The 14,634-nt window shown below is 41.2% G+C and overlaps 1 protein-coding gene across 3 annotated transcripts in view; it reads left to right on the top strand.

The window, feature by feature from the left end:
- Nucleotides 1–14,634, top strand: part of TMEM131 (transmembrane protein 131) — a 169,090-nt gene that overhangs the window by 56,767 nt on the left and 97,689 nt on the right. For all 3 annotated transcript variants that reach the window (XM_017339810.3, XM_002710001.5, XM_051835664.2), the window contains exon 3: nt 5,413–5,453. In XM_017339810.3, coding sequence (XP_017195299.2) covers nt 5,413–5,453 — 41 coding nt within the window. The remainder of the gene's footprint in view (nt 1–5,412; nt 5,454–14,634) is intronic.

Below are 14,634 nucleotides of genomic sequence, written 5' to 3' on the forward strand. Positions count from 1 at the left end.
TAATTAATTTGAAAGGCAGAGTTCCAGGGATGCAGAGGCAGAGAGAGGTCTTCTATCCACTGGTTCACTCCCCAGATGGCCTCAACGATCAGAGCTGGGCTGATCCCATGCCAGGAGCCAGGAGCTTCTTCTTGGTCTCCCACATCTTGGTTCATCTTCCGCTGCTTTCCCAGGCCATAGCAGAGAGCTAGATCTGAAGTGGAGCAGCCAGGTCTCGAACCAGTACCCATAGGGGATGCTGGCACTGCAGGCGGCGGCTTTATCTGCTACGCCACAGCACCTGCCCATCACCTATGATGTTTAGGACTAGGTGTTTTCTCCTTTCTTCCAAGCTTCTATCGTGTTATGTATTTGTCATTACCTGCCAACTTTGTAATGGTAACATTTATTTTTAAAATATTATGCTATTTGGTAGCATGCCTGATCATTTGTGTTTATTTTATATTCAAGGGAAACAAAGGTTTGGGTTAGGAAAGGTGCCCAAGATGCCCTGTCTCTGTAGTGATGGGATCATGGTCTTCTCACTGTAGATGTGATTGTTAGTCTCCTATTACCTGGTACTCCCCAGGATGTATTTTTTACTTATGGATAAGTAAATAAATAACTTATTCTGAAAAAAATATTTCCGGTAGTTTATAATAAAATGACAGGAAAGGAAAAATTAAAATTAGGTTAAGACAGTAGAGAAAATAATTCTAATAGGGACCTGGAATGGCATTTCTCCTTACATTTTAACACAGATTTAGATTTAAATTTTATACACTAAGTGAAACAGAACAAGAAAAAATTAGTGGATTTTGAAGAATCATTTTCTCTGACAGTGAAGCTTATATGTGTTTTGGAAGACAAGCTTTGCTTTCCTGTAAATTTCTAAGTAAATTTATCACTTGTGTCTTTATGAACTGTTGAGAAACAGCAGGCACTAGTTGCATGGCACTTGAAGAAAGTCTTTGTATACATTAATATTTTTGAATTGAGTAAGAACTGAAGATAACAGAATAAGCTATAATTTATAAATCCATATAACTAGAAACTGAACTGAGTCCCCTAGTTCTTTAATCTGAGTGGGAACTTGGAGATCTTATTGGAATGAATGTTTTGAATATCTCCCTTGAGGTGGCTGTTTGTGTAATCTGGATGCCGGGCAAATTGGGAGTGCATTTCTGGACAACTCCCTGAATGTAGTTCTTTTTTGGTTGAGGAAGGATCTGCATTCATTAGGAACCAGACATCTAGATTGATAATAAGATAAGTTGATAAGCTATTCTGAGAATTCTGCAGCATGATTTGTGTTTTTGTCGAGGAAGGCTATCCATCCATGTCTCTGTGGGTTTGGCCATGGAAGACCCGTGGACTGGGATATGATTTGTTCATACTCTTCTGATATGCTTGAATACTTGGATAAGAGCTTGGTTGAGACCTCAGAATTCTATGGCAAAGATAATTTTGTCTTGAAAAAATGTTGAGGGTGGTGGTATCAGTGGGTTACCTGAGCTGTAATAAAACCTCACTAAGGCTCCTGCAGAGTGTCTCATGTTGAGGTGCTGTATATGTGTGTAATATCTCTTCAAATAGCTGAGTGTAAGTTTAGAGTAGAGTTCATTTGAACGTTAAAGAATATTTCCCAGAAGCAACAGTTTTGACATGTTATTCTTCTTGACTGTAATTTTCCAATAGGTTTGACTATTTTTGAAACAGGTCCTGATTAGAACATAAAAATGTGCATGAAGCATTTCTACAGCAGAAAAATGATCAGATTTCTCCAAATTAAATTTAAGCTAAAGTGGGGAAAGCTTTAGCAGCAACCTTGTTTAATTTTTCCTAACAGCATGCCTTCCTGTGTCTTGTTACCCTCATGTGACTTGCTCATAGTAACTTTTTTAGTCTTCAATTGATAATAAGTCGGTAAAAATGGCCAAACTCAAAAATATTGCTATAAATATTAGGTTCATAGAAGTTAAATAATTTGTGTGGTATTCATTTGTAAAGCAGAAACATCTAACAAAAATATCCCTAGTTGGCGCTGTGGCATAGCAGGTAAAGCCGCCGCCTGCAGTGCTGGCATCCCATATGGATGCCATTTCAACTCCTGGCTGCTCCGCTTCTGATCCAGCTCTCTGCTATGGCCTGGGAAAGCAGTAAAAGATGGCCCAGGTCATTTGGCCCCTGCACCCACGTGGGAGACCCGGAGGAAGCTCCTGGCTCCTGGCTTCAGATTGGTCCAGCTCTGGCCATTGCAGCCATTTGGGTAACGAGCCAGTGGATGGAAGACCTCTCTCTCCACCTCTCCTTCTCTCTGTGTGTAACTCTGATTTTCAAATAAATAAATAAATAAATCCATGATGTCTAGCGCTAGAACTCTTTCCACAGCAGAACCTGTGCCTTTGTCCCAGATGTGTCTCGTGGATTACCACTTGTTATGTAGTGATTAGAAATGATAATCCGCTCAGCTTGTTTTCTGTGGCTTGTGCTTTGGCCGTTGTCGTTCCTGATTGACACGGCTGTTAAGATTTGCTATATAAAATAGGATCAGATGATTCCTAATGTGGGCACGGACACCAAGCAGCCCGCATCTCAACAGAAGGAGTCTGCATCCTGCATCCCGCACCACAGGATGTTCTGGCCAACTCTCAAACCTTCATTCCGTTTTGATTAATCAGAATGATTGGTTCTTCCTAACCTGACCCTTTGAAAGACAAATGCAGTAACAAAAGATACTCTTGCCCTTAAACACATTAATCTGTTCAAAAGCATTAACCTATTTCCTGATCCAGCTTTGTTAAAAATAAGTAAAGATAAAGCATAAGAAAAAGCTAGTTATGTACTTTTTCCCATTATTCTACCAGAATAATTAGACAAATTTTAAGATGCTGGAAGGCAAGCTCCAGAACGGTCGTGTATTAAGAGTACACAAGTTTTATCTTGTAAAACTTCTAACAAAAGAAATTCTAGCCACTTAATTAGGGACCCTCTAGAGTCTTTTACCAAAAGTTAGCCACTGTCTTTTCCCTAAAGTTTTACCTTCTCAGTATTTATCTCTAAATACTCTAGTTATACCTGGTTTTTGAGTTTCACACATTTTGTAGTCTTTCTTCTTTTTTTCCCTGGTTTCTTTTCCTCAGTATAATGTTTCTAATGTTTCTAAGATCCTCTGCGCTGAGTGTGATTTAATCACACATTTTCAGTGCGCAGCATTCCATTGGGTGGATGCTTAAGCTGCTGCACCATAGCACCTACTCCACTGTACTTTGGAGATCTGGTAGAACAAGGCCTCTCATTTTCTTATTCTTCAGTACATAATGCCTTGGTTATCTTTTCATGTCTCCTCGCCTTTTATTCTGTTCCTTGGAAAAGTGTCTAGTTGATTCCTTTGTCCATTTTTTAATCAGATTCAGTTTTGTTATTGAATGGTAGTTCTTTATAGATTTTAGTTATTAATCTATTATCAGATACATGATTGGGTATAATTTTCATTTTTTTAAAAAGATTTTTTATTTCCTTGAGGAGTAGAGTTACAGACAGAGAGGAGAGAGAGAGGGGACTTCCATCCGCTAGTTTACTCCCCAAATGGTCGCAGTGGCCAGAGCTGGGCAGCTCTGAAGCCATGAGCTTCTTCCGGGTCTCCCACATGGGTTCAGGTCCCAAGCACTTGGACCATCCTCCACTGCTTTTCTAGGCCATAAGCAGAGAGCTAGATCACAGAGGAGCAGCCTGGGACATGAACTGGTGCTCATATGGGATGCCAGCACCACAGGCAGAAGCTTAGCCTACTATATCATAGGACCAGCGTCCCATTATATTTTTCATAACAAAAAGTTAAAGAAATTTGTCTTTAAGTACAGAAAACATGAATTTATGAATACCTACTCACCTATCACTCAGACCTGACAGTTAGCATTTTGCTATATTTGCTTTATCTGTACACAGCATTATATTGCTGAAACAATTTAAAGAAAATTACAGACCTTTTTACATATTACCTCTTACACACTTTCAAAAAAGAGCATTTTCCTGCATCTGCCAAAAATACATGTTTTCCCCATGTATATTTTCAACAATGCCATTTCAAAATAATATATATTAATGAGAAAACTAATGGCACACGTCTACTGCTTTTTTAGTTTTCACATGGCAGCCATCCTGTTGGGGTAAGCTCACCTATGGCATGGCGTGCTGGCATCTCTCCTGTGACGCTCAGAACTGTTTCCTTTGCCACCTGAACTCCAGCAGTTGCCTCCTCCCCTACTCCAGCCAGAACAGTGTCTTTAAAACTTAGATCAGATCATGTCCATCTCTTTCCCTTACTCCTTCCTATCCCTCATGTTTTTAAGATTTTTATGATCCATTTGAGAGTAAAAGCCACAGATAGAGAAGGGGAGAGACCGAGAAAAAGGTCCTCTATCTGCTAGTTCACTCCCCAAATGGCCGCAACAGCTGAGCCTGGCCGAGATTAAGCCAGGAGCCAGGACCCTCCTCCAGGTCTCCCACATGGGTGCAGGGGTCCAAGCACTTGGGCTGTCCTCCACTACCTTGCCCAGGCCACAAGCAGAGAGCTGGGTTGGAAGAGGAGCAGCCGGGACACAAACCAGCTCCCGTATGGGATGCCGGCTCCAGAGGCAGAGGCCCGGCCCACCATGCCATAACGCTGCCCATCCCTCTTGTTTTAGTTAGGAGAACACCGCATCAAACCTTGCCGAGGCTTAGCAGTGCACAGCATGATCCGGCCTCTGCCCAGGCCACGAGCCTCCGTTTCTCCCCTGTTCTCTCTCAGCTGCAGCCAGGCTGACCTCATCTGTTTATTGAACCTGGTGCTCCGTTCCCCGACGAGGGCCATCACATGTGCTGTTTCCCCACTCCGCCCCACTGCTCCTTTCTCATCCTCCAGGTTTTAGTGTAGATGTCCGCTCCTCAGACAGGTTTGCCTCATGACGTGCTCAGCTGCGTCACCTGTGTATTCCTTTCCGCAACACCTCTCCGCTGTTTGCAGATGTATAAGTACATATTTATTTAGTTCATAACTGACTGTCCTGCCCTCTCTTCCACTGTGCTTTGACCTCGGTGGCAGTAGGGATCAGAGACCCCAGCCTGGCACACACAGTTGGTCAGAGGTGAACGGGAGAGGCTCACATGATCGTAAGAGGACGGTTCTCAGAGGTGACTCTGGCCTAGCAAACTTGTACAGCTCAGTTGCGTTACCTTGTGTTACCTCCATTTGAGAGCCAAATGATTCTCCCTTAAATTATATGTTGTGACCAGTCAGTTCATATGATTTTGAGAACAGGTTTAGCCTGAAAAGCCAAGTGGGTTTAAGATCCAAGTTTGAAAGTACAGTAGAATACTTTGGATATCGTATATGTCTGTAGTGTAAAAATTACTTGCAGTGTTTTCATCATCATCTTCTTCCTTTTACAGACTGAGACAACACTTGGACTCAGCTCATATCAACAGAAAAGGTAAGGCTTACGGATTTGGTAAGATGTTAGCATTCTTTCAGTTCCTTCTGGGGGATTCCTGTGGTTCCCCCCTTTCTTTCCCCTAAACATTTTTGGTAAAGAGGGAACAGCAAATTGTATGTCACACTGTAAAATATATTTCCGCATATTGTGTATGGCAGCCCGGTTTAATTCTGAATTTGCGTGTGGTGCAGTGTGTGGCATGCCTCCCCTGCAAATACTGGGGGCTTGTCCTCGGAACCAAAGCTCCCCTTGCTGTGGAGGAGGAGTGGCCGTGGGATTTCCCTTGTGGCTCTCCCTGCCTTTTATAGACTGACCTTTGCAGCCCTTGCAGGGCTGCCTGCAAACTCACAGAGACAGGCTCGGAGCCGTGGAACCCAGTCTTGTGATTCAAAGACCCCTGTTTTCTCCTCCCCCCTCCCCTCTCCTCCCTCCCCCTCCCCCTCCCTCCTCCCCTCTCTCCTCTCCTCTCCTCTCCTCTCCTCTCCTCCCCTCTCCTCCTCCTTCTTTTCTTTTTTTTTTTTTTTAACTTGACAGGCAGATTTAGAGAGAGAGAGAGAGAAAGGTCTTCCTTTACCGTTGGTTCACCTTCCCAAATGGTTGCCACAGCCAGTGCACTGCGCTGATCCGAAGAGAGAGAGGGAGAGAGAGAGAGAGAAAGGTCTTCCTTTACCGTTGGTTCACCTTCCCAAATGGTTGCCACAGCCAGTGCACTGCGCTGATCCGAAGCCAGGAGCCAGGTGCTTCTCCTGGTCTCCCATGCGGGTGCAGGGCCCAAGTACTTGGGCCATCCTCCACTGCACTCCCGGGCCACAGCAGAGAGCTGGACTGGAAGAGGAGCGACCAGGACTAGAACCTGGCACTCATATGGGAAGCTGCGCCACAGGCAGAGGATTAACCAAGTGAGCCATGACGCCGGCCCTCTCAAAGACCCTGTTTCAACACAGCCTCCCTGTGATAACTGGGGTAGAGGTGTTACACCTCCAGAATGATGGGAACACATGTGTGTGGATTTGCAGACACTTTCTCTACTCCCCACCCCTCATTTCTGGTTCTTTTGGTGCCTTCTCACAGAGTTAGTGAGGCAGGGTAAAAGGAGATGCTGGCCTCATTGCCTTCCCGTGTCCCGTGAGAGACTGCCTGGCACCTCAGGGCGAATGCAAACTGTCTGAGTTACATAACCTATCCTTCCAGCAGTGTTTCGTGTTCTGTCAGCTAAGACACTCTTACCCCATCCCCCATAGATTTAAAGGAGTTTAGCTTCGAAGGTATGATAGTTTAGAAGAGTGATGCCAGGAGTAACTGGTCAAGCCCCCAGGACCTGTTGCAGTAAATGTCCTTGGGTAACGCTGGGATGATGGCACTGGTATCACTGGTGTTCTCAGATCGGGAGCCCATTTCACAGCTTTAAAAATCCAATTATTTTACAGCGTATATTTTTAGAAGAATGTTAAAAAAAAAGTTCATGGAAAATGGCTTTTTTTAAAAATGCCATGTATAGATTTCAAAATTTTTTCACCAAAATAAACTTTTGACTCCATCTTCCCACAAATTTTCTTAAGTACTCTGTAGATACATAAATTTCTTTGAAAGGCAAAGTGATAGGGAGAGGGACAGAGAAATCTTCCATCTGCTGGTTTTACTCCGCAAATGGCCTCAAAAGCCAGGGCTGGTCCAGGCTTAAGCCAGGAGCCCAGAGCTCCATCTAGGTCTCCCATGTGGGTGGCAGGGGTCCAAACTCCTGGGCCGTCCTCTAGATACATTAGCAGGGAGCTGGATGGGAAGTGGAACTGCCAGGATTGGAACTGGGGCCACAACAAGGGATGCCTGCCAGTACTACAAGCAGCAGCTTAGCTCACTGAGCCACAGTGCTGGCCCCAACTATTACTTAATCCATAAACATTCTTTGAACTTTGTCAATTGTCCCATTAATGTCCTTTATTTAAAAAATAAATTTTTGGCCCAGAGCTCAAGCCCTCACATTTAATTTTCATGTTTCTTTAGGATCTGCTTCAATGTGGAACAACTTGTTTTTTTGTTTTGTTTTGTTTTGTTTTTGTTTTTGTTTTTGTTTTTGTTTTTGTTTTTTTTAATCTAACTTTGACATGTTTGAGAGTAGAGGCTACCTATTTTATAGACTACCCCAGTTTGGATTTTCTAGTATTTCCTTGTGATTCGATTCAGATTATGCTTTTTTTGACACAGATATTACAGAAGTTTGTAGAAGTTTGTTTCCTTCTCCATTGAGCCTATAAGTACTTGCTGTCTATTCTGTCCTTGTTTTGTAGTTCATAAGTATCTTTAGAGAAGTACTTTGAGACTATATAAATATCTTCTCTAACTAGTTGTAGTATCTTGATTCTTGTCTAAAACAGTTACTACTCTAATGATAGTTTTTTAATCTCCTCATTCTACTTTTTTTAGTTGACATGCTAATAGAAGTAAGCTGGGAAAAAGGTCAGAGTTCACTTTTCTCCAGTTATTTTACGATCGTTTTCACTGCTGCCAAAAATCACATGTACTTGTATCTGTTGTGTGTCTTTACATGCCCTGTCACTCATTGGGCCCTTTGGTACGTTATGGCACCTGTTCCAGGCTTATCTGGTAATTGCATTCCCCTACCCGGAAAGAGTTCATTTCAGTGAGGACGCCTGCTGCATTGTAGTGGAGGACGATACTTGGAAACTATGACTCGTGTGCCCTGTGCGCTTGCCATGGGTGTGGGGGATCTCATTGCTAACGAGGTGTCATTATCTTCAGCATTCTTAAGTGAAAGAGTTGGGAAAAATTGTTGACATATGTGTACATATTTTCTGTCCATACACACATAAGCATGCATTTATATAAAAAACCGTGTTGTTACTGGTACCTCCAGTTTTAATACAAAAACTGTATTCTGTCTGTCCTTCCCTTCATTGTTTCTGTCTATTCTCCAACAATGAGAAACCTGGCTCCTGTTTGCAGTATCTGTATGATTTGCCTAATTCTAGAATATGGATAAATTAGTTTCAGAGTCACTAACCCATAGCATCATGAAAAACGGACCTACTAATTACAGTACAGCGTTTGTCTAGAATCCTTCCTTGGTTTGGTCCTTCCCCTCCTGTCTAAGGACGTATCATCAAAATACCGTGTTCCTAATTGACAGGGACTTTGGTGCTCTTCATCTTTCCTGGTGCTTCCCTTTCCTTGCGTCCTCTCTCCACCCCACCCTCCGTTGTGGTTATGTACATTGAAATAACGTGTGTATTTCATTTGAGATTTTTATGACCATTTTATGCATATAAAACTTGAGATTTTTATGCACATAAAATTTGAGATTTTTATCTCCACTTTATATTAACCTATTGTCCTTCATTCATTTGAGCATTTTGCTTTCTAACATTTTGCTTTTGCCCACAGTGCTTTAAAGAATAACCCTCTATATATGTAACTGCGTATTTTGAGGATTATCTTCAGGGTAAATTCCCATAATGCATACTGCTGAGTCAAAAGCTAAGTGCATGTGTAATTTGTGGTATTGAAAGTGTATGTATAGAAATAACCAACAGCTGTATTAGTGATGCTCATCAGAGAAATTCAGGTTAAAACCACAATGAAACATCACCTCACATCTGTTAAAATAACAACAAAATACAAGAAGTAATGACTATTAGTGAGGCCGTGGGGAAAAGGAAAGCCTGGTACATTGTTGGTGGAAATATAAATTAATAAAGCTGTGTGGAGTTTCCTCAAGAAATCAAAAACAGAGCTGTTATTTGAATTAGCAATCCTGCAGCTAAGTATATCCCCAAAGGAAATGAAATCAGTGTGTCCAGGAGAGATATATATATACTTCCATTGCATCATTTTCACAATAGCCAGAGTGTGGAATCAACCAAACGTCCCATCAGTGGACAGATGGGTAAAGAGAATGTGATCTGTGTATACGATGGAATGCTATGCAACCATAAAAAAGGAAGTCCTGTCATTTGCATAGGTGAATGTTATGGATACTGGAGGAAATTATGTTAATGAAATGAGTCTGGCACAGAATGATAAATATCACATGATCTCAGTTACTGTGAAACCTAAAAAAAACTTGACCCATAGGAGCAGAGTGTTGAGGGTGTCAGGGTTGAGGAGATGATAGTCAGAAGACACAAAATTTCATTTAGTTAGGAAGAACGAGTTCAAGTGATCTGTTGTACAAGCATGATGACTGTAGTTAATGTATTGAAAATTGCCTAGATTTTAAATGTTTTTGCCATTAAAAAATGATAATTTGTGAGGTAATGAATGTTAGTTGGCTAGATTTAGCCATTCCACAGTCTGTTACATATTTTAAGGTATGTTTTTCACCATGAATAGGTACAATTTTTATTTATGAAGCAAGTAGATACATAGGCAGATAGTGTGTTTGTTATAAATTCCTAGAAGTGGAATTGGTGAGTCAAAAACAGATGTGTGTGTTAGTTGTTGCAAACTATCCTTCAAAATAATTGAGCCAGTTTGCCTACCTTCATCAACTAGAAGGAGTGACTATTTCTCACAGCCTTTCCTACGGATTATGTTAGACTTCTGAACTTTCACCAATCTGATAGGTGAGAAAAGCTGTCACAGTGTAGTCTTAGTTTCTCTTTTTCAGCTTATGAATAGGGCTAACTGTTATGATTTTACTGATAAGTTCTATCAGGCACCTAACAGAGAAGTATACTACTCGTACACAAAGAAAAGACGATGGTATCCTTCTCCACAAATTTCATGAGATGCCATTTGCAGGTATTACAAGAAAACTGGAGCCTGTATCACTTAAGAATATATATCCAGAAATCCTTAACAAAATATTAACAAATTGAATTTATGAAATATATGAGGGATAATAATCATGACCAAAAAGGACTTATCATAGGAATAGAAGACTGATTAACATTTGAAAATCAGTCAATATACTTTTTCTTGTTTAAAACCCCACATAAAAATATGAATAGATGTAGAGAGAGCATATGATAAAATTCAGCATTTATAATTTAAAATGTATAGATAACAAAGTAGGAATGGAGAATTATTTTGCCAACCCGATAAAGAGTGCATGTGGAAAAATAACAGCTAACGTAGCACTTGTTGCCAGAAGATTGAGTGCTAAGACTGGGAAAGGGGCAGAGATACCTACTTCAGTTACTTCTGTTCAGTGTTCTTGATGTGCTATATACGGCCAGACACGGAACTCGGAGGTCCCTGATTGGAAAGGAGAAAGGGAGAAAGGATTTGGGCTGTAAACAGTGTGATTGTGGACATAGAAAATTTTAAGGGCACTAAACAACTGATGAGAACTAATAAATGAATTCAGTACGATTGAAGGATACATAATAATTAGAAATAACTTCAGTTCCATAACAATTACAGAAGTAAAGTGTTTAGAAAAAACGCCATTTACAATAGCATCAGAAAACATTACAAACATTGGAATAAATGTAACAAAAATGTCTTAAAACTAGAACGTATTGCAGCAAATAGTTAAAGGAATCCTAGATATATTGAGAAACTGTTCATAGATTGGAAAATCAACATTCTCCCCAGATGGATTTTAGATTAAGGACAGTTCCAGTTAAAATACCAACAGATACTTTTGTAGAAATCAACAGGCTGATTTTCAAATTTATATAGAAATATTCAGCACCTAGAATAGCCCAAGCAACACTGAAAAAAAAGCAGCAATTTGGAGGACTCAACATCTGTTTTGAAGACCCAGTTTCAAACCCTTTAACAGAATGTGCCAGGATCATTCAGTGGCACAAGGGTAGTCTTTTTGAACAAATGTTAGATCTACTGGAAACATACCTAGAAATGAAAAACAAAATGAATTTTTAATTCTTAATTCATACTATACACCAAAGTTAGCTTTAAATGAATAATAAACAGGCCTATATGTAAAAGCTAAAGGTGTAATACTTTTAGAATAAAGTAGAAGTCTTTTTTTTTTGGTAGAAATATTTGCAACTTGGACACACTTTTCTTAAGATACCAAAAATGTATATCATATAAGAAATGAAATAGGACTTTATCAAAGTTAAAAACTTGTACTCTTCAAAAGATACCATTAAAAATAGGGAAAGGTAAGTCCAGGATGTAGAGAAAATATTTGCAGTACATATACCTAGAATATATGAAATTTTTTATGACTTAGTAACAAGCTAAATGTTCCAGTTAGAGAAAATGTTTGCAGTACATATATCTAGACTATATGAAGTTTTTTTTTTTTGACTTAGTAATGAGCTAAACATTCCAGTTTAAAAAATTTGAATAGACCTTTGTTAAAAGGGGTACCCATCTTAAAACTAAAAGAAGTTTGAATGGTTTCACCATAAAGAAAATATAAATGCTTGAAGAGATAGCTTTGTTTACCCTGACTATAATTATACAATGTGTACATGTATTGATAAATCAGATGGCATTCCATATATACATGCAATTTTCATGTCTGTTAAATTTTTAAAAATCAAATTTAAAAAATTATTCAATTATGATACATAATTGTAATTATTAGCATTAGGGAAATGCAAATTAAAAATAAAATATATTTGTTGGAGAAAAATATATAGAAGTTCTGTTCATTTCTCTTAAGTCTCTGTTTATTTAGCTAGTAACTATGAACTGTTGGTGACTGAAAGTTTGACTTGTTGAGGTACTTCCTCCTGCATGCCCCTATGAATCTGTGGTTGTAGTGCTTGTGGATCAGAATGCAAGATAATAGTTCCCAAATGGGAAATGTGCTTAAAGATAGAGGTTTCTGGGCTCTGTACTAGATGTAAGGAATCAGATTCTGTAAATGGGGCCCTGTCATGTCCTTTTTTTTTTTTTTTTTTTTTTTTTTTTTGATAGGCAGAGTGGACAGTGAGAGAGAGAGACAGAGAGAAAGGTCTTCCTTTGCTGTTGGTTCACCCTCCAATGGCCGCCGCTGCCGGTGCGCTGCGGCCGGCGCACCGCGCTGATCTGATGGCAGGAGCCAGGAGCCAGGTGCTTTTCCTGGTCTCCCATGGGGTGCAGGGCCCAAGCACCTGGGCCATCCTCCACTGCACTCCCTGGCCACAGCAGAGAGCTGGCCTGGAAGAGGGGCAACCGGGACAGAATCCGGCGCCCCGACCTGGACTAGAACCCGGTGTGCCGGCGCCGCTAGGCGGAGGATTAGCCTAGTGAGCCGTGGCGCCGGCCTGTCATGTGCATTTACACATGCATTCTAGCGGTTTAAAATGCAGGTAAGCCCCAAACCACTCTAAGAAAAAGTGGCCAAAGAGTACCTGTTGCTTAGGTGGTAGTTGGATCATAGGGACAAAACCCTTTAAGTTTCCTAGCTACAGCAAACTTGTGGAGCACCAGGAAGGCCCTCCATATTTGGGTTTGGGATTGCCTGCCCAACTTCGACCTGCAGTTTGCCACACAGCATAGAACACTCCCCTGAAGATTTCTCCACACATCACTCTTTTAGTGAAAATTGTAAGCAAATGACTGAACTGCAACTTCAGAACAGACAAAATCACTGTAGAAAGCAGGGAAGCCTGTACTGTACTATGTCCTTGCTTTGAAATGGGAAAAAGGTACAGTTTTTCATAATTTCTTCCTCAATTTATTTTTCAACACCATGTATTTGCAAACATTTGTTTTCTGTTAAAAAAGCACTAACCCATGTCGTGCCCTTTCTAAGTGTGGCAGCAGCCATTTCCATAGTCTGCATAGCTGACTGCTCTGTAGCATACCTGTGTCCGCTTGTGTTGACGGCTCAAACAAATGTGAAACTGTTCTTGGGCAAAAGTCCACTGCTGTGTTGAAAACATGTATTTTTGATGAGGGAATCATCTTTCATGAATTACTCCTTCAGTATCAGAGTAAGAATGCTGAGCACCACTTCTGTAGAGCGTTTTACAGAAGTCTTAGCACAGGGCGTTAAGAAAAGAGAAACAAAATCAAAAGACTTTGAAAGAAAGAAATGGAACTGTGCAACTCACAGATGACCTTCTACAGTGAGCATTCCAGTTATTCAGTTTGACAGCATCTGTGGCAACAGTGGAACATCTTGAGAGAATTTGGATAAACTATTAGACTTACAAGGCGACTGAACATAAGCCCAGTATGTGTGAAAACCATTACCGTGTTAAACTTAAGCAGTGTTCATTTATATCTAGTCATCTATGTAATATCTCCTTCTAGATAGTGTATCTCAGATTTAACTGTAAAATAACCCTCTTGAACATCTTCCTATCTGCCTCTCCCTGCATCCAACCCATCTCTACCATATTACAACTGAGTATCCAAACTCTTAGACTAAGTCGTGATTCCTGCCTTTTCTCTCACTGTCCCTGATCATTCCATCTGTATTACCTGTCGTCTGTAGCTTCCAGATACAGTCAGGAAGCAGCCACTTCTCACCACTCTCCTTGTTAGGAAGCTGGCGCAGTTTTAGCCAGGTGGCCACAAGGCCCCACCTCTGTGGTCAAGCTCCACCCCCATCCTAATGGGATTCGCTGCTCCTGCTTCCCTGCCCGCCCTCAGGCAAAGTTTTAAAAGGGCCTGTTCCTGAACACGTGTTCTCTTGGCTCTTCTCTCTCAGTTCTTCTCTTCTTGGCTTCTGTCTGCTCTCTTGGTTCTTCTCTCCTGCTCACTCTTCTAGCCTCCTCTCCTCTCTCACTTCTCTTCTCTTTCTCTCTTACTCTCTCCTGCCCTTCACCGCCCCTTCACTCTGGTCTGTTGGGTGTTCCCCAATAAACCCTTTCCCTTTTTCCGGCGTTCGGTGTGTTTTGTGACGGCTAACATTAATATATAACACTCCCTCGCCGTCACCGTAGACCATAGCTCCCCTCGCCTCTGTTGCCTAAATCACTGCGGGACCCCTCTGCTTCCTCTCTGCTCCTGCAACCTGTTCTTCAGGGAAGCCTGGGTTCACATTTTTGAAATGCGTCAGATCACGTTACTTCCTTGCTTCACACACTGTAGAGAGGCTTTTTGTTAACAGAATGCTACCTCCTACAAGGGGATCTGACCCAGAAACCGACTCCTGCTCCTCCTTCCCTGCCTTCTGGTCTCAGCTTGCCAAGTACATTCCTACTTTCTTTCCCGGTTCTCCACCATTCAGGTGTCTCTCCTGAGAGAGGCTTTCTCTGTTCTAACCACATCACATGCCATCACCTAATAGTGCCTACTTTTGTCC

The sequence above is a fragment of the Oryctolagus cuniculus genome, chromosome 2, assembly GCF_964237555.1.
Source record: "Oryctolagus cuniculus chromosome 2, mOryCun1.1, whole genome shotgun sequence".
In the NCBI taxonomy this organism is placed as follows: Eukaryota; Metazoa; Chordata; class Mammalia; order Lagomorpha; family Leporidae; genus Oryctolagus; species Oryctolagus cuniculus.